Source organism: Macaca mulatta, chromosome 3 (assembly GCF_049350105.2).
Source record: "Macaca mulatta isolate MMU2019108-1 chromosome 3, T2T-MMU8v2.0, whole genome shotgun sequence".
Lineage (NCBI taxonomy): Eukaryota > Metazoa > Chordata > Mammalia > Primates > Cercopithecidae > Macaca > Macaca mulatta.
Window position 1 is genome coordinate 1155985 of NC_133408.1, and position 22425 is coordinate 1178409.

The 22425-nt window shown below is 51.7% G+C and overlaps 2 protein-coding genes across 14 annotated transcripts in view; one reads left to right on the forward strand and one right to left on the reverse strand.

Moving 5' to 3' along the window:
- PCNT (pericentrin) overlaps window positions 1-22425 on the reverse strand; it is a 121047-nt gene that overhangs the window by 18271 nt on the left and 80351 nt on the right. For 12 of the 13 annotated variants that reach the window (XM_077995265.1, XM_015132670.3, XM_015132667.3 and 9 more), the window contains 6 exons: window positions 16164-17042; window positions 14355-14510; window positions 9934-10641; window positions 8403-8505; window positions 4580-4734; window positions 925-1029 (listed from right to left, as the gene is read on the reverse strand). In XM_077995265.1, coding sequence (XP_077851391.1) covers window positions 925-1029; window positions 4580-4734; window positions 8403-8505; window positions 9934-10641; window positions 14355-14510; window positions 16164-17042 — 2106 coding nt within the window. Of the gene's footprint in view, window positions 1-262; window positions 264-889; window positions 1030-4579; window positions 4735-8402; window positions 8506-9933; window positions 10642-14354; window positions 14511-16163; window positions 17043-22425 lie in introns of all 13 variants that reach the window. The other variant, XM_077995264.1, reaches the window with a different exon arrangement.
- Window positions 11508-13184, forward strand: LOC144340101 (uncharacterized). The gene is made up of 3 exons (XM_077997890.1): window positions 11508-11602; window positions 11697-12967; window positions 13038-13184. Exons 1-3 carry the CDS (start codon window positions 11508-11510, stop codon window positions 13049-13051), a joined length of 1380 nt encoding a protein of 459 aa, XP_077854016.1. The 3' UTR covers window positions 13052-13184.

Below are 22425 nucleotides of genomic sequence, written 5' to 3' on the forward strand. Positions count from 1 at the left end.
GGGGCCTGCAGGAGGTGATTCAGGGTAAATGAGGCCTCGTAAGAAGAGGAAGAGACACCAGAGCTCACTCGCTGTCTCCATCATGTGAGGACACAGCACGGAGGCACTGTCTGCAAACCAGGAAGGGCACCCACACCAGAACCCAACACTGTGGGCACCCTGATACCACAACAGGCGCAATCAATGTCTGCTGTTTAAGCCCCTGATCTGGGGTGTTCAGTGGTGGCAGCTGAGCAGACTGGCAGCCGTTCACAGAAATGACCCTGACAGAAGAGAAGACACACACTGAGTGGCAGGAGGACAGGCCCTGGGGGACGAGTGCTGGCATGGGCCGAGTCCACAGGCCCAAAAGTCCTGAGCCCTTCTGCCCCACACACACCTCCACGTCCCGCAGGGAACCTGCCCCCAGAGCCTGTGCCAGCTGTGGGAGACCAGGAGGCCTCCCCAGGGTTTTTGGACCTCAGTCTGTCTTTTTGGCCATGCTAAAGAAATCCTAGGCCAGGCATAGTGGCTCACGCCTGTAATCCCATCACTTTGAGAGGCCAAGGCGGGTGGATCACGAGGTCAGGAGTTCAAGACCAGCCTGGCCAAGATGGTGAAACCCCATCTCTACTAAAAATACAAAAACTAGCTGGGCGTGGTTGTGTGTGTCTGTAATCCCAGCTACTGGGGAGGCTGAGGCAGAGACCCGCTTGACCTGGGAAGGTGGAGGTTGCAGTGAGCCGAGATTATGCCACTGCACTCCAGCCTGGGAGAGAGAGAGCGAGACTCCGTCTCAAAAAAAAAGAAAAGAAAAAATCCTAGTCTTCACGTGGCCCTAAGGATGCGGCTGTTACTGCAAGCTCCTTAAATCCTTTGGAAAAGAAGTGTGTGAGGTGCAAAACAAAACTGCGTCTTTCCCCCATAGAGCAAGTCTTCCTGTACCTTGTCTCCCTTCCGGGGTGGGTGTGGCTCGCCAGTCAGGGGTGCAAGACCTTCTGACAGTGCCAGGATCTGGTGGCTCTCGTCACACACCATCTGCAGCAAAGCCTGTGGTGGGAAAGTGTGTCAGGAGGAGAGAGTCGCCTGCCACCCCACACAGCCACGTTCTACATCACCTGCAGCCCTGAGCTGCAGTCAGGGCTCCGTGAAGGGTGGGCAGCTGTGGAGAGGGAGGGCATCACCTCGGTTTTGTAGAGGCAGCACCCACTTCTCAAGCTACAAGGTTTTCAAGCCCACCTCCCCCGACCTTCAGAGAGACCACACAGAAGCCAGGCTTGGAGTGAATTTCTCTATTAGCTGCTCCAAAGATGGCCCTGCCACTTCCTCCACTCCACCTGCTCCCTGACGGGGACACCGTCACCCGTCCAAGCCTGGACAAAGCTCAGGGCAGAGCTTCAGGCCAATGTCCACAGCAAGGTCACAGACATATCATGCACTCCCTGCCCTCCTGGGATACTACCAGGAGGCCACACGATGGCCACCCAGGAGGCCTCTATGCATGGTCCGGCCGAGGCCAGTGCCAACCACCAGCGTAGGGTGAAGCTGCCTGTGTCGGGCATGGGGAGCAGAGAAAACCATCCCCAACAGCCCTGCCCGAGGTCCCGGCCCACAGGTCTGTGAGCAGGAGGCAGCTGCTTCATACCACTAAGTACGCTGCAGCTGGTGTCTGGACACACACTTGACTCTCGCCAGAGGGGCGGAGGGACAAGCAAACGGCCCCATGGAGAAGCTGGTGTCACGACCAGCCCAGAGCCCAGAGCCCAGAGCCCAGATGCTCGGCACAGTCACCACCACGTGAGCACACCCCCAAGCACAGCACACGTCTGCATAAAAACCTGAAGAGAAAAAGAATCTAAAAAAGTCCAAAAAGAGGAAAATGCAAAATGAAGCAATGATGAGGCCTACGATGGGGTGTGATTGACTGAAAATATGGTTTCCTATAATTTTAATGACACGCCCAAAAAAAGTCAAATATTAACACTAAAGTAGTAACACCAAATTGCATACTATGTTTACTTTAAAGATAATTATCTTTAACAACTGAAAACAATTTTACTTTAAACACAACGTATGTGGCATGGGATGGATGCAAACCAAGGTCTGCGGCAGAGCAGGGTGGGGTGGGGGGAAGTGGGGGTGGGGGAGCGGGGCAGTGCCGGGGGGAGCGGAGATGGGGGAGGGGTGGGGAGCAGGGTTGGGGGGTCAGTGGGAGCAGGGCTGGGGTAGCAGGGCAGCTGGCAGGCCCGGAAGCTGCTCGGCCCCTCCCTTCCAGCTGCAGACGACAGCCATTTCCTTCTTTTCAATGTGCTTTTCTAGATCTTACATTGAGGAGAAAATGCATTTTAAAAAACATCTCTTACGAAGAAGAGATGCAGAGGCCCTGGGGCACAGCCTCCCACCAGGTGACGCGGGGCCCTCGCAGCTGGGGTCCCGTGAGGCCAGGAAGTGGGGCAGAGCCTGGTGGGCACCTTGGAATGTGGCCCGTGAGGCAGCCTGGGGGGTCCCACAGACACTATCACTGGGGCTGAGGTTCTGCCACCTCCACTCTCAGGACCAGGCGGCTCTGCCTGTCGGCGGGGGGGCGGTCCTCGTTTCCAAAGCATACCGTGCCCACTCACGGCTCAATTCCAGGCATGGCTGGAGGTGGCCAAGAGTGGCCAGGGCCCCACCTGTGCTCAGGACTCCTCAGCAGAGGTGCCATAGGGCCGCTACAGCGTCGACCACACTCTTGGCATCTGTGGCTGCATCTGAGCAGCGGGTGTCCCCCATGTGCCTGGAGCCACCTCCAAGCAGGGCAAGCACCCAGCTCCACTCAGATCCCCACTGCCGCACCAGTGTGGGCACAACCCCGGGGCTCCGCACTCTAAAACACAGGCCAGAAATTAAGACAATAAAGGAAAACCCGGAGTTTGAAACAGTCTAAGACATCTGTGAAAAAATCTCCTTGTGATTTTCAACTGGACTTGGGACATTTCAAAGCTGTTCCCTGGACAGCAGCTCCTCCTCTTCCTCTCCCCCCCACTTCACAGCTGCTGCCTCCAGGGCTACAGGAGTCCTTTCCTGCCTTTTTTGCTTTTCTTTTTAAATTATGAAACCTAAGTATGTTTCATAATTTATGGTAACACTAGCAACCAAATTTATTCATTAAAATCAGGAATTCTAATACTAGGTTGTTTTCACAGGAAACACTAATAGAAACATCTCCTTGATGTTTTATATTGTATAAAAATTTGAGGCCAGGTGCAATGGCTCACACTGTAATCCCAGCATCTTGGGAGCCTGAGGTGGGCAGATTACTTGAGCTCAGGAGCCCAAGACGAGCCCGGGTATGGTAGCACTCCATCCCTACAGAAAATACAAACATTAGCTGGGTGTGGTGGCTCATGCCTGTAATCCAAGCTACTTGGGAGGCTGAGGTGGGAGGATCATTTGAGCCCAGGAGGCAGAGGTCGCAGTGAGCCATGACTGTACCACTGGGTGACAGAGTGAGACTCTGTCTCACAAAAAAAAAGAAATGCAAAGAAGAAATAAAAAACCAATTAAAAAAATAAATTATCTCCAATTTCCATGTTTAAGAAAGTAAAATAAGTTTTTTTTTAAATGAAAAAAAGAGGTTTAATTGACTCAGTTCTGACAGAGAGGGGTCTTACTACATTGCCCAGGCTGGTCTTGAACTCCTGGGCTCCAGTGATCCTCCTGTCTCAGCCTCCCAAAGTGTTGGGATTCTAGGCATGAGCCACTATGCCCAGCCAAATAAAGTAAAACAAGTTTTATTCTGAAAGCAGTAAGTCCTCACTTAACGTCACGGATGGGTTTTGGAAACCGAGACTTTGAAACGCATGTAAACAAAGGCAACCTCAGGGCCTGCGGAGACCACGGGAGCTGCGGCCAGCAGCACAGGAGTGTCCTTCCTACAAGGTCACTTTCCAGCAACCTAGGGGCAACGCTAAGTGAGGACTCACTGTGCAGTTTCAGAACAGGTTTCACTGAGGTGAAAACGGTTTTGTTTGGAAATGTGTTTACCACTTAAGTAGGACCCGCAGGGGCCTCGTTCTCTCACTCACTTGTTTGGCCAAGTTTTTGTCAATGGTTTTGCCATAAATGATCTGCTAAGCTGGGAGAGAAAAGAAAACCTACGAAAAGTTTCACAAAATTCTGCCTTCAAAGTTGACTCCAAGGAGTCTGAGTGGCTTCTCTCCCATCCTCTGAGGAGACCCCGGCTCTATCCCAGAGCATCGGGGCTTCCAGAGCCTCGGCTTCTCTACAGGACGCAGGCGGGAGGGAGGCACAGGCCGGCTCTGTGGAGCGATACCACCCGCCCACGGGCTCACAGGAACCTCCCTGCCCGGATGGGAGGGGGTCACCTAAGGGGCCAGCACAGAGCTGGGCGGGCGGCTTCCGGGGCCACCGTGGGGCTGGGGCTGAGACCAGTCCTGCCTCATGTGAGTCATTAAAAGGCAGGTGCTCAGAGGCACCCAGGAAAGGCTGCCCCTCCCAGGCTCTCCCCGGCAAGGCAGGACGTAGGGCTTGGGGGTGCCCCGAGGCTGCACCTGGGGAGCTGTGAGGGCACCTGTGGAGCCGCCCCCGCCAGCCATACCTTCACGTGCTGCGGATGCACCTCCTTCTCCTTCATGGCTGCCGGCAGTGGCTGAAACCTTCCAGAGATGGCAGCAGGGGTCACAGGACCAGCAGTTGGAGCCTCAGGGCCTCCTGACCCCAGGCTCAGTCTTGCTCCAAAACCCGAGCCATCACCTAGAAACACCACAGGGTCAGGGTCCCCCCACAGCTCTCCAGGGGGTTCCGCGGGGGACGTACTGCAGGGGCAGGGCAGGGGTGATTGGCCGGCAGCCCCAGCGACAACCATGCTGTGATTCTGCTCACGGAGAAAACACTGATGGGCCCCAAAAATACTTTCATAAAAACATAACCCCGGTCAGAATGACGCACGTCAAGTAAGAAAACGCAACTTCACAGGTTGAGTACATCACCTGAGTCCCCCATTCCGCGCCAGCCTTAGGGGACCTCCACTCACTTCTCCAGACGTGGCCCCCAAAGACTCCACAAAACCCAGATGTCTTAGGCAAGCCCTCAAGAGCAGTGGGACGTGCGCGGCCTGCACCCTCCACGCCAGCCACAGAGCAAAGGCAGGCAGCGGACGGGGCATCCCCAGCACGGAGCAAAGGCAGGCAGCAGACGGGCATCCGATGACTGCTCAGGAAACACTGACTGTGCCTGCAGTGGGGTCCCTGCAGTGCAGCTCCGTGTCAGGAGGGCACGGGGCCTCAAGGAGGAAAATTCAAAACCTCCCAATGCACAGGGCCTGGTCCATCCCGGAGACCTGCAGCTGCGCCAGCCCACAGGGAGGGGGATGCTTTGGAAACCGAGGCAGGATCGTGTCAGTGACACGAGGCCCAGATGAGGAGGAGGCACCCTGGGAAAAGGGTGTTGGACTTTCCCAGCAAGAGGATGAGGATGCCAGCGAGACTGGGCTCCTGTGTGGACAAAGCTCCCCAGGGAGCGGAGGCTGCAGCACTTGGCACCTGGGGATGCCCCAGCACAGCCTGGTGAGCACAGAGCACACTGGGCAGGAGCAGAGGCCAGCAACGCAGGCAGAGGACAACCTCAGAGGATGATGATGACCCCCTCAGAGAAATAACGGGCACCTCATTCACAAAACGAACGAACAAAGTGCTTTTTGTGAGTGGCGGCAAGTGCCAAGAGAGCAGCACAAAGGCCTCAGGTGCGGTGAGAGGGTTGAGGGTGCTGGGTCGCTGCCTGTACCCCCCAAAATGCCTCAGGCCACCCCCTACCACCTACAAATCTTTGTGCCTAATCATGTTGCCAAGTCCTACTTCTGCCCTGTGTATCTCAAATAAAGACGACGACAAAGAAATCTTTGGGGAAATCATCTACTGCAGGCAGGTGTTTGAGAAATCCCAGAGGGTGAAGGACGCTGGCATTTCCCTGAGCCACGGCTCCTGTAGCGGCACCCACAGCGTGTACCAGGAACTGTGAGATGTGACTGCTGCAGACGCTGTTACCCAGTGCCACTGAGACATGGGTGCCCAGCACCGCGCCCGGCCCACTCCATCCAGAGGAGACCACAGCCAGCAGGTGCCATCAGCCGGTGGTCAGAGCTCCACGAGTCCAAGACCACATTCCCTGTTGTCCCACCGGACCCTGTGCCTTCAGCAAAAACCATGCTTCACCTCAGTGCCCAACACCTTCCTCCAGGTGCAGGGACTTCTCACCTGGCTGTGCCAAAAATAAACTCAAGAACGTCCCCAAAAAAGAAAGAAACCAAGGAGCTGAAGCTAAAGGAGAGAGGAACAGTTAGGATAAGAGAGTTCTGAGAAATTTAAAATACGAGCGCAGAAACAGAACGCTCAGCACAAACGTTGAAAAATAAAGTTCTAAAGAAAACCTCTTAGAAACGAGAACAAAAATAAAAGGAGTAGAAATAGGGAAAGAAGATTTGACAATCAACTCTGAAGGCCCGATATAGTTGAGTAACAGGATTTACAGAAAGAGAGAAAACCAAAGGAGATGTGATCGAAGGAAGGACGAACGAGGAAGAAATCCACCACCCTGACCACGCAGGCCCCTCCAAGGTCATGCGTCACTGGAGGGCGCAGGCACGGAGGCGGTGGACAGGCACGCGGTACCTGAAGAAACATGACTTCCAACCCAAGAGCCAACTGACCGACGACCGTCAAGGAGAAGAGGAAGTTCTCACAAACAAGCACCTGCCAGACACCTTTTCTACAGAGGTCTCTGGAGACATGTTTCATTAAAAAATATGGGGCCTGCTGGGCTCAGTGGCTCATGCCTGTAATCCCAGCACTTTGGGAGGCTGAGGTGGGAGGATGACTTGAGCATGGAAGGTGGAGGCTGCAGTGAGCCAAGACTACGCCGCTACACTCCAGCCTGTGTGACAGAGCAAGAACCTGTCTTGAAAAATAAAATAAGGAACCATCGAAGGGGGACAAGGGGTCACCTGGGAGCCCCTGAGAGTTGGTGGGGAAGCACCTGCTGTGCTCGGAAGGCTCGGATGACACTCACCCGGACACCGTGTGCGAGGACCAGCAATGAACAACACAGAAGAAACCAAGCCAAGAAAAACAGAAGTGGCTCGAGGGGGACACGTGCTCCCAGCGGCTCTGCTGGAACACGGGGCACGTCCTTGAAGGGCAAACCTCGGCTGTGACAGCAAAGGGCGTGCGGACTGGACCTCGTGTGGCAAGGGGCGCGTGGCGAGGGGCTTTGCTGCTAGGAGGGCTGAAGATGCTACTTTAAACAGCAAACAGGTTTTGAAAATAAAGCAAATACAAGAAGACATTTCTGGGAGTTGAACATGGGCATCCCCAGGGAGTTGCAGTCCTGAGTGGGGAGCTGGGACAGAGGCTGCTCAGGGAATGGTCCTCTCAGCACCCATAATTGTTACCCTGCGTGCTCACTACTCATCAAATAAATAAAAACAAAATTAAAAAGCTGCTGGCCCTACTCTGCAAATACTAAAATTTCCAATTAAATTGTGACTATGTTCTCAAAAATCACTAAATCACTGGAAAATTCAACAGATTTTTTAAAAAGAGCATCTCAAAAGGTGACTGACTTGTGAAAAGACAACAATTGTAGGAAAAGTTATGAAATTAAAAAAATTACGGTGCGGCAGGTAACTGCCACCACAACTGATCCAGCCAGGGCAACCAAGGGAGGAGGCTGAGACCAGTGGGCGTGAGCATGAGAGGGAAGAGAATACTCAGTCTCCACGTCTCCCACAGGAGGAGGAGGAAGAAACCTGGCAGGCACCACCACAGACAAAGGCCCAGGTCAAGCCCACGCACCTCCCGCCATGAGGCCCGGGGAGACGCAGCCCCCTACACGCCATCGTGAGGACACACCACACAGTCAGCAGCCCCTTGGCTCCTCTCCAGGGCCGGCGCCCCGAAACCCACAGCACAGAGAGGGATGACCACCCCAAGGGGAGGGAAGGGCAGGGTGGGCAGGCAAGGCAGCAGAGCCTGGAAACATGGGGCGCGCCGCCCCAGTCTCCATCCCGCCAAAGACACCTGAACATAGCCTGTGAGCTGGGGTGTCTTTTCCATCAAGGACGCTACTGGGACAGTCGGCGAAATCTGAGCAAGGTCTGCAGCTGTAGCTGAGACGCCAGCCTTGGATCAGGGCGAACATTCCAGGGTGGAGTGTGACCTGGGCTGGCAACCTTGGCTGTGTGAAAGGTACAGGTGTGTTTTCAGAGTCAAGAGGCCCCAGGTGCACGCCTGACAAAGCGCAGAGCCGGGGTGGAGGTCAGTGAGGGGCAGACGCAGAACCGGGCGAAGGATGCAGGAATTCTTTGACTATTTTCTGATAGGAAACCACTGAAACAAAAAATGAAAAAAGAAAGATAACCAACTCACTTTTCTCACTTCCATCAGTTTTCCCTTCTAATCCAGGAGGAGGAGAACTTAATGTTTCTTGAGAATCAAGAGATGTTGTGATAAAATCTTCGACATCTTTCTCCTGTTCAGATACAGAGATTTTTAAATGGTCATAAATATTGAGTAATTACATCATAGAGCTGACTCTGCCAGGTGAAAACTTCCAAAGGCCTGAATTTATCTTCCCACATAGACCCCAAATGAAACAACTCAAAACTGGTGAACACATGCAGGTGTTCCAACAATTTAATCAGATTCCAACAATTTATTTTTTTAAAAAAAGCATTGTTTATTCCAACAATGCTTCCAACAATTTCATCAGATTCACGCACAGCTCTTTAGGAATATTTTAATGGAGCCAACAGCAAATATTTCAGATTTCAATTGTTTTACATGAAATGATAGTATATGGATTTTTCAGAGAATATGTATCTGCTAATTATTTTTTGAGGGAGGATCTTACTCTGTCACCCAGGCTGGAGTGCAGTGGTTCCATCTCGGCTCACTGCATCCTCAACCTCCCGAGGTCAAGTGATCCTCCTGCCTCAACCTCCTGAGGAGTTGGGACCATAGGCAGCACGATCGCGCCCAGCTGACTGTGTGTGTTTTGTAGAGATGGGGTCTCACCGTGTTACCCAGCCTGGTCTCAAATTCCTGGGCTCAAGCAATCCTCCCGCCTCAGCCTCCCAAAGTGCTGGGACTACAAGTGTGAGCCCAACGGTATCTGATTTTTCATTTTATGTTACTCAAGATACACAAAATCCCAAAATGATTATGTTAGAAATAATATGATCTAACTCATAAATTATTAAAATTAATTAGTATATGCGAAACCTGTGAAAATATGAAGCATTTCTGGCCGGGCGCGGTGGCTCAAGCCTGTAAGCACTTTGGGAGGCCGAGGCGGGCAGATCACGAGGTCAGGAGTTTGAGACCAGCCTGGCCAACACCGTGAAACCCCGTCTCTACTAAGACTATAAAAATTAGCCGGGCGTGGTGGCGGTGGGCGCCTGTAGTCCCAGCTACTCGGGAGGCTGAGGCAGGAGAATTGCTTGAACCTGGGGAGGCGGAGCTTGCAGTGAGCCGAGATCGCGCCACTGCACTCCAGCCTGGGCGACAGAGCAAGACTCCGTCTCACAAAAAAAATAAAATAAAATAAAAATAAGCAGCATTCCTAAAAATAAATCTAAAAAACCATTCTGGAAAAAGAACCCTATGCCCATCACACACGAAGACGTGTCTGCGGCTGTGCCTGCTGGTGTCCGTGTCAGTGGAGAAGCATGCCCAGGGTACGTCTGAGGCGGGCAAATGCATCGCAGGCATTTTAAAAATACCTGAACAACTGACATAATCTAAACGCTCCCATGATGCCAGTCCTGCAGAGCTGGCCCCACACAGGACTGCGAGGTGTGCGCTGTCAGGAGGTGAACAAACAATGGCAGCTGCCGTGGCGCCGGGCAGGCCACATTCCCACGGGAACAGCAGGTCTAGGAGCAGGGCAGGCACCTACCACAGCCGTCCTCTGCACACGGTGGTCATCAGCTGGCGGAGACTCAGCCCACTGCAGGGCCAGCGCTGCTACGGACACACCTGGTGAACAAAGCAGGCCCGGCCCCTGGGGCTGTGGTAGTGAGGTGTCCGCCCTGTCCCGCAGGGATGTGTCGGCACTGCACAGGCTCAGGGCTCCTGAGTGGGGTGTCACAGGGAGGCTGGGCCGGGGCTCCAGGCTCCAGTCTTTCCTGAGGACCTCAGGGGAGCTCCAGGAAGACAGGTCCAGCATCCCGACCGGGCTCTTCCGGGGCCCAGCCTCCGCAGCGTGGCTCTGGTGGCAGGAGCCGCCAAGCATGCTGGTTGGTGAAGAAAGGGACCTGTCCTGACATTCTGACTTTTCTTGAATGGGAGAATCTGGCATTTCATCTGGTATCAAGGAATCCCGATTTTTGATAACATCAGTTACACCCCCCGTGGCTGCACTGGCATCACACGCATCTGTGGGGGCTGATGTGTCAGGCTCTTCGCCGTCACAGGAACCATCACTCCAGCTGCTCTCCAACAGGTGTGCCGAGGCCAAGGGCCATGGAGATTTGGCATCGGCAGCATCCACATTCTGGAGGGTCATGGAATACAGCAAACGGTTCAATTTTTCCTGAAGTTGTTTCACCTGAGCTATCAGATCGACCTTCTGCAGCTGACAATCTTCCAGTACTTTTTCCTTACCCTGCAGGTAAAACAGAACAGGCACACGGTGGAATGCCCGGCTTACCAGGAGTTGCGCCTGTCTGTCTGGTGTTGATGGCGGATTTCGGGGAGTTTCGGAGCACTGGGGCGATTCCACAATAAGCCCTGCACATTTCAAGTTTATTTAATTCTCTGAGAAACAGAACCAAGACTTACACCTCTTTGCTTAAAAGGCAACTGTCATAACCTATTTCTGCGGTGACTGAGGACACAAGTTTCACACAAGGGAAAAAGGATGGGAAGGTTCTATATCTGAGCACCGAAAACACAAAATTGCAGTTTATGTGATGAATCTGGAGTTTCTTTGTGTGTAACTTCTAAGAATCTGGCAATCAGCTCAGGCAGGGCTGAGCTTTCTCTTAAGAATTTTAAAAAATGAGCCAGGTGCAGTGGCTCACGCCTGTAATCCCAGCACTTTGGGAGACTGAGGTGGGTGGATCACGAGGTCAGGAGTTCAAGACCAGCCTGGCCAAGATGGTGAAACCCCATCTCTACTAAACACACAAAAATTAGCCGGGCATGGTGGCGGGTGCCTGTAATCCCAGCTACTCGGGAAGCTGAGGCGGAGAATTGCTTGAACCCAGGAGGTGGAGGTTGCAGTGAGCCAAGATCTCGCCACTGCACTCTAGCCTGGGCAAAAAAAAAAATTCAAAGAAACGTTCCTGTCGTGAGGGCCTCAAGACCGTTTGCTGCAGGAGACGTGGAGGGCTCTCCACCAGAATGTATTTCCCGAGAGCACGTGACAAGCACATGAACCAGGTTCACGGGTCTCCTCAGAACTGCGGGCCTAGGCCCGTCCTTCCCTGATTTCTACGGAACTCAGAATCTTTCAGGCTCTAAACGCCAATGAGGTGCACGCAGTGTGGACCCAGGAACAGGCGGCACCTGCACTCATGCAAGACACGTCCCAGCGACAATCTCAAGGGCTGCGAGGGGCTCGGGTGAGCCCACATCTCAGCAGGCTTCAGCACCAAGCATGCTTTGGTGCCATACTTGAGACCATAAAATACCCACCCAGCACTTCTGGTGTTAGAGCCTCTGGGTTTCAGAGCCTGGAGGAGTAGTTGGGGCACATTTAGCCAACATCAGGGAGGAGGGGGAAGAGGAGGAGGAGGGTGGGCAGCTGTGTATCCAGGAGGAAGAGAGTAGGTGGCTGTGTGTTCAGGAGGAGGAGGAGGAGGAGGAGGAGGGTGGGCGGCTGTGTGTCCAGGAGGAGGAGAAGGAGGAGGGTGGGCGGCTGTGTGTCCAGGAGGAAGAGGGTGGGCGGCTGTGTGTCCAGGAGGAGGAGGAGGAGGAGGGTGGGCGGCTGTGTGTCCAGGAGGAGGAGAGTAGGTGGCTGTATGTCCAGGAGGAGGAGGGTGGGCGGCTGTGTGTCCAGGAGGAGGAGGGTGGGCGGCTGTGTGTCCAGGAGGAGGAGGGTGGGCGGCTGTGTGTCCAGGAGGAGGAGGAGGAGGAGGAGGGTGGGCGGCTGTGTGTCCAAGAGGAGGAGGAGGAGGAGGGTGGGTGGCTGTGTGTCCAGGAGGAGGAGGAGGAGGAGGGTGGGCGGCTGTGTGTCCAGGAGGAGGAGGAGGAGGAGGAGGGTGGGTGGCTGTGTGTCCAGGAGGAGGAGGAGGAGAGTGGGCGGCTGTGTGTCCAGAAGGAGAAGGAGGAGGGTGGGTGGCTGTGTGTCCAGGAGGAGGAGGGTGGGTGGCTGTGTGTCCAGGAGGAGGAGGAGGAGGGTGGATGGCTGTGTGTCCAGGAGGAGGAGGGTGGGTGGCTGTGTGTCCAGGAGGAGGAGGAGGAGGAGGAGGGTGGGTGGCTGTGTGTCCAGGAGGAGGAGGAGGAGGAGGGTGGGCGGCTGTGTGTCCAGGAGGAGGAGGAGGAGGAGGGTGGGCGGCTGTGTGTCCAGGAGGAGGAGGAGGAGGAGGGTGGGCGGCTGTGTGTCCAGGAGGAGGAGGAGGAGGAGGGTGGGCGGCTGTGTGTCCAGGAGGAGGAGGAGGAGGAGGAGGGTGGGTGGCTGTGTGTCCAGGAGGAGGAGGAGAGTGGGCGGCTGTGTGTCCAGAAGGAGAAGGAGGAGGGTGGGTGGCTGTGTGTCCAGGAGGAGGAGGGTGGGTGGCTGTGTGTCCAGGAGGAGGAGGAGGAGGGTGGATGGCTGTGTGTCCAGGAGGAGGAGGGTGGGTGGCTGTGTGTCCAGGAGGAGGAGGAGGAGGAGGAGGAGGGTGGGTGGCTGTGTGTCCAGGAGGAGGAGGAGGAGGAGGGTGGGTGGCTGTGTGTCCAGGAGGAGGAGGAGGAGGAGGGTGGGCGGCTGTGTGTCCAGGAGGAGGAGGGTGGGCGGCTGTGTGTCCAGGAGGAGGAGAGTAGGTAGAGGAGGAGAAGGGTGGGTGGTTGTGTGTCCAGGAGGAAGACAGTAGGTGACTGTTATGTCCAGGAGGAGGAGGAGGAGGAGGGTGGGCAGCTGTGTGTCCAGGAGGAGGAGAAGGAGGAGGGTGGGCGGCTGTGTGTCCAGGAGGAGGAGAGTGGAGGAGGAGAGTAGGTGGCTCTATGTCCAGGAGGAGGAGGGTGGGCAGCTGTGTGTCCAGGACGAGAAGGGTGGGTGGCTGTGTGTCCAGGAGGAGGAGGGTGGGTGGCTGCGTGTCCAGGAGGAAGAGGAGGAGGAGGGTGCATGGATGTGTGTCTGGGAGGAGGAGGAGGACGGGCTGGGTGGCTGTGTGTCCAGGGGGGCTGTGCTGGGCCTTGGACTAGAGGAGGCGAGGTGCAGACAATGCATCAAAAGGTGCCATCTGTGGCCGGGCGTGGTGGCTCACACCTGTAATCCCAGCACTTTGGGAGGCTGAGGAGGGCTGATTACCTGAGGTCAGGAGTTTGAGATCAGCCCGGCCAACATGGTGAAACCCCGTCTCTACTAAAAATACAAAAATCAGCTGGGCATGGTGGCGTGTGCCTATAGTCCCAGCTACTCGGGAGGCCGAGGCTGGAGAATCGCTTGAACTCAGGAGGTGGAAGTTGCAGTGAGCCGAGATCATGCCACTGCACTCCAGCCTGGGTGACAGAGCAAGACTCTGTCTCAAAAAAGAAAAGAAAAAATAAAAGTGCCATCCGCACCTGATGAGCCCCGAGGAGAGGGCAGCTCCTGCGCAGGTGTTTCCGAGGGGGCACTGAGGACCCGCCCCGGTGCACTGGGTGGGAGAAGCACCAGTACCCGCTCTTCTCACTAAATCTCAACTCCGCTACGATTTGAGATTGTCAAGGTGCAACCTCCTTCCTCAGGGAAAAGAACTGTCAGCTTTTTTTCAAGTGACAATATGGAGTGAGATGAACACATTAAAAAAATAAATCTGAAGCCTTTCAAAGTAAACCAGACACTGGCCATCAAAGTCCTGAGCTGAGGTGACGCCCATGGGGGCAATGTGGTCCTCCCATGAAAAGACAGCCCAGAACTAACCCTGAAGCACAGTTAAATCCATTTGTATCAATTAAAAGAAAAAAACCCAACTGATTGTTTCTAGAAAGTGGCTTCAATGGAGCATGTAGGAAAATTCACAACAATCATGGACAGCTTGTTACAGAACAGAAAGGATTCAGAGAACATGTCACTGCAGGCACAGACTGTGCTCCTCACCTCAGCAGAATACCCGTTTCTGCCCAGGGCAGGACCCACGTGTTCTACACCCAGCCTCTCCCAGGTGGGCCTCGCGCCTTCCCCCGTCCCCACACCTTGCCTACGTCCTCCAGACTCAGGCGCATTTCATTTTTCACCAAGAGCAGCTCCGACTGCAGCTGCCTCTGGCAGACGGTGAGCACTGACATTACGCCTTCTTGCTTGCAGAGAGGTGCGTCCTCCAACGTCATCAGGACGGGCTGCAGATCACCCTTGACAGAGGAGACAGACGAAAGCTGAGCATGCAGGAGGCTGCTGCTGGGGCTGCCCCACAGGTGGCCTGGAGCTGGGAGCCAGTACGGCAGCCAGCAGGGATGCCAGAGGGAGGTGGCAGTGCCGTCCACAGCCAAGCACCTTGGTCGACAGCAGGCCACATGGGAACGGGGCTGAGGACCCAGCAGGAAGCTGCCCCGACCCAGGATGATGCCACAGAGCAAGGTGGACTGGGGCATCTGAGAGCAGGAGCCGCTCTACAAAGACCCAGCTGGTGTGGGCGTGGCAGCCAGCAAGTGCCCAAGGCTCTGCTCAGACACAAGTGGGAGCCTTAAAAGACAACTCTCTGCAGGGCCTCCAGCTCCAAAAGAAAAGCTTGTTTACCACGTCTCACACGTCTCACACAGGCGCTGCCTATCGACAGATCTTACCACATCTCACATGTCTCACACAGGCGCTGCCTATCGACAGATCTTACCACGTCTCACACGTCTCACACAGGCGCTGCCTATCGACAGATCTTACCACGTCTCACACAGGCACTGCCTATCGACAGAGCTTACCACATCTTACACGTCTCACACATGTACTGCCTATCGACAGATCTTACCACATCTTACACGTCTCACACATGTACTGCCTATCGACAGATCTTACCACATCTTACACGTCTCACACATGTACTGCCTATCGACAGAGCTTACCACATCTTACACGTCTCACACAGGCGCTGCCTATCGACAGATCTTACCACATCTTACACGTCTCACACAGGCGCTGCCTATCGACAGATCTTACCACATCTTACACGTCTCACACAGGCGCTGCCTATCGACAGATCTTACCACATCTTACACGTCTCACACAGGCACTGCCTATCGACAGAGCTTACATCTTACACGTCTCACACATGTACTGCCTATCGACAGATCTTACCACATCTTACACGTCTCACACAGGCGCTGCCTATCGACAGAGCTTACCACATCTCACACGTCTCACACAGGCGCTGCCTATCGACAGATCTTACCACATCTCACACGTCTCACACAGGCGCTGCCTATCGACAGATCTTACCACATCTCACACGTCTCACACAGGCGCTGCCTATCGACAGAGCTTACCACATCTCACACGTCTCACACAGGCGCTGCCTATCGACAGATCTTACCACATCTTACACGTCTCACACAGGCGCTGCCTATCGACAGATCTTACCACATCTCACACGTCTCACACGGGCGCTGCCTATCGACAGATCTTACCACGTCTCACACAGATACTGCTTACCGACAGATAAACTATTTGATTAGAAACCAGAGAGGCAGCTCAAGTGGACCCGCCTCACACAGTGAGCTCCGTTTCACTGGACAGTCCCTATCATGTGAACGAAATAATTGTTTTTGAAAGTTTAAAACAATAAGCTTAAAATGGCACGAAACAGTGAAATCCTCAGCCCAGCTTCACTGCGTACTGACCCGGAACAGGCCCAGGCAGGTCTGAGCTTCAGGCCCCTTTCTCTGCTGTGTCATGAGCCATGACAACTGCAGCCCCCAGTGCCCAGCACAGAGAGAAGTCATTAAAATTAAAGGAGAAAAGGAGTACGAGAGGAAGGAAAAAATACCCTGCCATGGCCTGAAGAGGGGGCCTACCTGTGGGTCAGGGACAACCGGTTCCAAAGCACCATCATGGGAGGCCTCCATGTCGCCAGGGACCTGGGCCTTGGCGCCACCATCCACGCGAGGCTGTGGGTGGGCCCCGGGCACCCGTGTGTGAGCTGTGGTTCTGCAGGCCTGCCGCCTGTCCAGCTCCACCTGGCACCTCAGGAACCGCTGGTGCAGCACATGCAACTGGCGGCTGAGGCGGGCACACTGCGCTCGGAGCCGCTGCAGCTCAGGAGGCTCCGCCCCAGCTGCCAGCGGCTGCTGCTCCAGCACGCAGCGGATGTGGGCCAAGGCCAACAGGACGGCCTCCAGCTCGGCAGAGTGGGCCACCTTCCGCTGGTTCAATGCGTCAATTTCTAAATTTCTCTCGGCAATCATTGCTTCCTTTGCTTTCAGGGCAGCTTCGAACTCCTGGATCCGGGAGGCCATGCCTTCGACCTCAGCCTCCCTGAGGGCTGCACTGCGCTCTAGTTCAGCCAGCTGCCGCTCCGCAGCCTCCTCTGCACCCTGGAGGCGCTGCTGCAGGGCCTCCAGGGCCTGGCTGTGCCCACGCTCCTGGTCAGCCAGCAGCCGGCTCAGGGCCTCCTTGGCTTCGAGCGCAGCCTCAAGCTCGCCCTGCAGGGCCTGCCCGCGGGGGCCCCCGGCCTGAGAGCAGAGCAGCTCGCTCTGCAGACTGCCAGCCTGACTGTCGCTGACTTCATGCACCACAGGCCCCATAAGGGACAGCTCGTGCTGCAGCTTCTCAATGACTTCATGGAGTTGTTCGATTTCCTCTGCTTTCTCCTTTTGTAATCGCTTCTGGTTCTCTCGCAGATTTTCAATCGTGGCTTTCAGCTCTTCAATCTCAGAACTTCTGGTATATACAACCTGAAGAGAGAGCACATTTCAGTGGCAAATTAAATGTATCCACTTCAGAATGTCCCTGCTTCACAACGCGTTACCTTCTGAATGCATTCTTGGAGTGAAGACTCCATAGCTTGAAAAACAAAGCAGCCACAGAAGCCAACTCCTGGTCTCGGGAAGCACTCCACATCGGCCTGGGCTGCTACTGGGCCCTGGCACACACCTTGTGCTCCACGTCTGATCGTGGGACAAAGTGCTAATGCAGCCAATTTCCACACAAGGACGTCTACAGAATGATGCTTTCACCACCCTTTACATGTTATTTTGTTAATATTTAAACAACTTGATTTGTTTGATTTTCCTGAAGGTGCATTAGATTTTAGGTGTCGTTCTGACTCCAGGAGGAAAGAAACCTGGGCAGAGAATCTGCATCAACAAAGCGGTGAGCCGGGCACACTCCCCTTCCATCCCAACACTGCTCACGGTGATGCTGGTGACGCAGGCGTCTCTGCCACTGCCACCTCGGTGACACCAGGCATCAAAGTGAGTTTACTTGTGCCATGAAACATAATCCTCAGTCATGTAAGGAAATATGATTGTTTCCACTTTAAAGACAGGAAAATTGAAACTGAGATATTAAACATCTTTCTAAACCCACAAAAATAGTAAGTGGAAAATCAGGATTGAGATCTATGTCAATACAGCTCCAAACTCTATTCTCTTAAGATAACATTACTGGTAATGACAAAAAATAGAAAAATTCTAACCCATTTGTGTTCTAACAATTTTAAAACAATTTGTTATAAACTAATACGTTCTTCTAAAAAAATTGAGGGTTTCATAACAACTCCGGGTTTCTCTGGAACTACCTCACAATTACTCTGGACTGAAATGCAAATCTGGCCCACGGGAAAAAAAAAAAAAAACGGAACCTGATGAAGCTGTGGCTTTGGTTTTGACGCTGTCAGCGACACCTTCCTATGCATTTACCATCGAGGACCACCACCACGCAATTAGCAAAAGCAGCCTCCCAGCTGCGGGCTGGGAGTGCCCGCTGCACATTCTGCTCCACCCTGTGTCTTACTGGGTGCAGCACCGGCCCGTGTCTCTGTACTCTACAGGCAAGTGAAGGAATTTTAAAGACAGTTCTGATTATATACAGCTTTCGCTCATTCACTAAATGCACTAAATAAACTGGAATCAAAGGGTGTGCACTAAAGACGGTCACAATCACAACGCAAATATTATGTTAAAATACTGGAACCAGCCTACAAAGGTAGCTCTAAATGTAAAACACTAAAACCTAAAATCAGTGAACTGAGGCCAGGTGCGGTGGCTCACGTCTGTAACCCCAGCACTTTGGGAGGCTGAGGCAGGCAGATCACTTGAGCACAGGAGTTCGAGATCAGCCTGGCCAACATGGCACAACCTGGTCTAGTAAAAATATAAAAATTAGCCAGGCGTGGTGACAGGCACCTGTAGTCCTAGCTACGCAAGAGGCTGAGGTAGGAGAATTGCTTAAACTCCGGAGGCAGAGGTTGCAGTGAGCCGAGATTGCGCCACTGCACTCCAAGGTGGGTGACAGAGCAAGACAGCATCAAAAAAAAGCAAAAAGCATATACAAGCGTATTCAAGGAGACTTGAATGCAAAGTAAAACTATGAAATTTCTGAGGAAAATGGGGTTAGGGAAAGAGCTCTCAGATAGAACTTCAAAAGTATACTCTGGCGGGGCACGGTGGCTCACGCCTGCAATCCCAGCACTTTGGGAGACCAAGGCTGGGGGATCATCTGAGTCAGGAGCTCGAGACTAGCCTGACCAACATGGAGAAACCCCGTCTCTACTAAAAATACAAGTTAGCTGGGCATAGTGGCGGGTGCCTGTAATCCCAGCTACTCAGGAGGCTGAGACAGGAGAATTGCTTGAACCTGGGAGGCAGAAGTTGCAGTGAGCCGAGATCACGCCACTGCGTTCCAGCCTGGGCAACACAGAGAGTCTCTGTCAAAAAAAAAGAAAGTAAAAAGTTTTGCTCTGCAAAACATACTGTTAAGAGAATGCAAAGACCAGCCATACATTGGGAGAAAATACCTGCAAATCATGTATCCAAAAAAAGTGTTCAAAAGATATAAAGAATTCCCAAAACAATACAAAACCGAACAACCCAACTTTTTAAAACTTTCTGAGGCGAGGCACGGTGGCTCATGTCTGTAATCCCAGCACTTTGGGAGGCTGAGGCAGGTGGGTCACAGGAGGTCAGGAGTTCGAAACCAGCCTGGCCAACATGGTGAAATCCCGTCTCTACTAAAAATACAAAAAAATTAGCCGGGTGTGGTGGTGGGTGCCTGTAATCCCAGCTACTCAGGAGGCTGAGGCAGGAGAATTGCTTGAACCCAGGAGACTGAGGTTGCAGTGAGCCGACATGGTCCCACTGCACTCCAGCCTGGGCCACAGAGTGAGACTCCATCTCAAAAAAAAAAAAAAAAAAAAAAAAAAAAAAAAAAAAAAAAAAAACGCCTTTCTGAAAGACTTGAGCAAACATTTTCCCCACAATATGGATGGCAAATAAGCATAGAAAAAGATGCTGAAGATCACTAGTCATTAAGGAAACACAAAACACTAGGATATACCACTCTGTATCTACCAGAATGTCCAGGAAAAAAGACTGGCCTTACCAGGTGCTGATGAGAACGTGGTTACCCAGAACACTCATCTATTGCTGGTGGAATGTAAAACGGTAGCGCAACTATGGAAAACAGTTTGACAGTTTAAGTAAAAGATATACTTACACATGAATCGGCCAAGCATTCAGATTAAGTATTGAACCACAAGAAGTGAACATTTATTTTCTCCCAAAAAGCTGTGCATGAAAGTTTACGGCAGCTCGATTCATCACTGCCAAAACCTAGAAATTATCCAAATGTCCCCCAACGGGTGAATGGATCAACAAACTGTGGTCCATCCAGACAACACTACTCAGCAACTAAAGGAACAGACACAGGCCACAGGATGCATCAATTTCAAGCGCGTCACAACACCTGACTCGAAGCAGAATTCCAGGAAGGAGAGGAGAGGCCGTGGGCGGGCGGCCGGAGGCTGGAAGTCGTAGACGGGTTGCCAGGAAGAAACTGCACTAGGAAAATTTTCTGAGTGATGAGATTGTGGTGATTATTACAGGACTAAATCCTTTTTTCAAAATTTATAAAACTGTATACCAAAAAAACCTAATTTTATTATGCACAAAGTTAAAAAATAAAAAACTTAAAGAAATTGTTATACTAAAAAATAACAAGTTATCTACAACCCATGACCTAAGGTTCTATCTGAAAAAGCTAGAAAAAGAAGAGAAAATAAACCCAAGGTAAATAGAAGGAAGCCAATAATGAAAATAAGAGGAGAAATCAAAGAAATAAACAGAGAAAAGTATCAGAGCCAAAAGCTGATTCTTTGAAAACATCAACAACATGAATAAACTACTAGCTAGAGACACACAAGAATAAAAGAGAAAACACAAACTCATTAATATCAGGAATAAAAGAAGGGCCATCAGCATAGAACTTGCAGATACTCAATGGCAAGTAAGGAAATGGTTAATAAGGTGAACAGTTACAAAATGAGAAAGTATAGGCTGGGCAGTGGCTCACGCCTGTAATCCCAGCTTTGTGAGGCCGAGGCAGGTGGATCACAAGGTCAGGAGATCGAGACCATCCTGGCTAACACAGTGAAACCCCGTCTCTACCAAAAATACAAAAGATTAGCTCAGCGTGGTGACACACACCTGTAACCCCAGCTACTCGGGAGGCTGAGGCAGGAGAATCACTTGAACCCAGGAGCCGGAGGTTGCAGGGAGCTGAGATCATACCACTGCACTCCATCCTGGGTGACAGAGCAAGACTCCATCTCAAAAATATAAAAAGTATAAACTTCTTTATGCAAAGCAATTTGACAATTTTGATGACATGCACAAGTTCCTTGAAAAATACAACTTATCACAACACGAAACAGAAATCCAAATACCTCAGTCTATTAAAGAAAATGAATTCATTATCATAAATCTCTCTAGATACACAAACTCCAAACGGCTTCATTGTTGACGCTATGAAAACATTCAAGGAAGAAATCCCAGCTATGTGAAATAACCTCTTTCAGAAAAGATGGGGGGTGAAAAAATTCCCAACCTATTTTATGAGACTAACATAACCTTCATACCAAAGCCTTAGGAAATACTGCAAAAAAAGACAATTACAGACCAACATCCCTCATGAACACAGATGCAAAAACCATTAACAAAATATTAGCAAACCAAATTCAGTAATATATGTAACATATGAAGAGGGCAGTACATCACTACCAGGTATGGTTTATCCTAGAACTGCAAGGTCAGTTTAATCTCCAAGAAATAAATCACTCAATAAAGTTAACCCTATTCGTAAAATAAAAGAGAAAACTGTCATCACTATTTCAATAGATCTAGAAAAAGCAAACTAGAAATGTAATGGAACTTCCTTTATCTGATAAAAAGGCACCTGTGAAAATCCTAAAGCTAACATACCTAATGGCAAAACACTGACCACTTCCCCGTAAGACAAGGAGCAGGGCAAAGATGACTGCTCTAGCCAGATTGAACTTTGTACCGGGAGTGCTAGACATTGTAATCAGAGAAGGAAATAACAAAAATTGGAAAGAAATCAAACTGTCTTTACTTGAAGATGATGTTATCTTATACATAAAAAGCCCTCAGGAATCCACAAAACACTACTAATATACATAAACTGTGCAAGGTAACAGCAAGGCTAATAGACAAAAGGTATATGTGTATTCATGGTAAACAACTAGATAATTATTTTAAATCTCATTTACAATAGTGCAGAAAGCCTAAAATATTTAAGGATAAATTTAACAAAAGACGTGTGAGACCTCTTTATTAAAACCTATAGAATAAGAGAGAAGTAAATGGTAAAATTAAAGAAACATCACTAACCCCAGAGTTAGAACAAGCAACACAGGAAGGGAGGGCCCACGTTGAGGACGAGGTGTTAGGGTGGCTGGAGCCCCGGAGGACAGCAATACAGAACAAGCGACAACAACCACGACCAGGCCAGGGAGACGGGAGCTGTTTCCCCACAAACCTAAGACACTTCTAGAAGACGAACATCCTCACTGACATCAAATGGGGTAGAAAACGGCAAATGTGGTGTCCTTGAAAGAACTGGAAACCGAACAGAGTCAAACCTTTAAATGGAATTTTACTTTTCCTTATTATATAAAGCAAACTAAAGTAATAGCCACACCTTCACAAAAAATTAGGAGAATTACAGAAAACGAAGGATGTACGAATTTGCACATATCTGGAAGAAAAATCCCACAAGAAAATACTGGGGATTGTCCTTATAAAGCCTTCAATTCCTAAT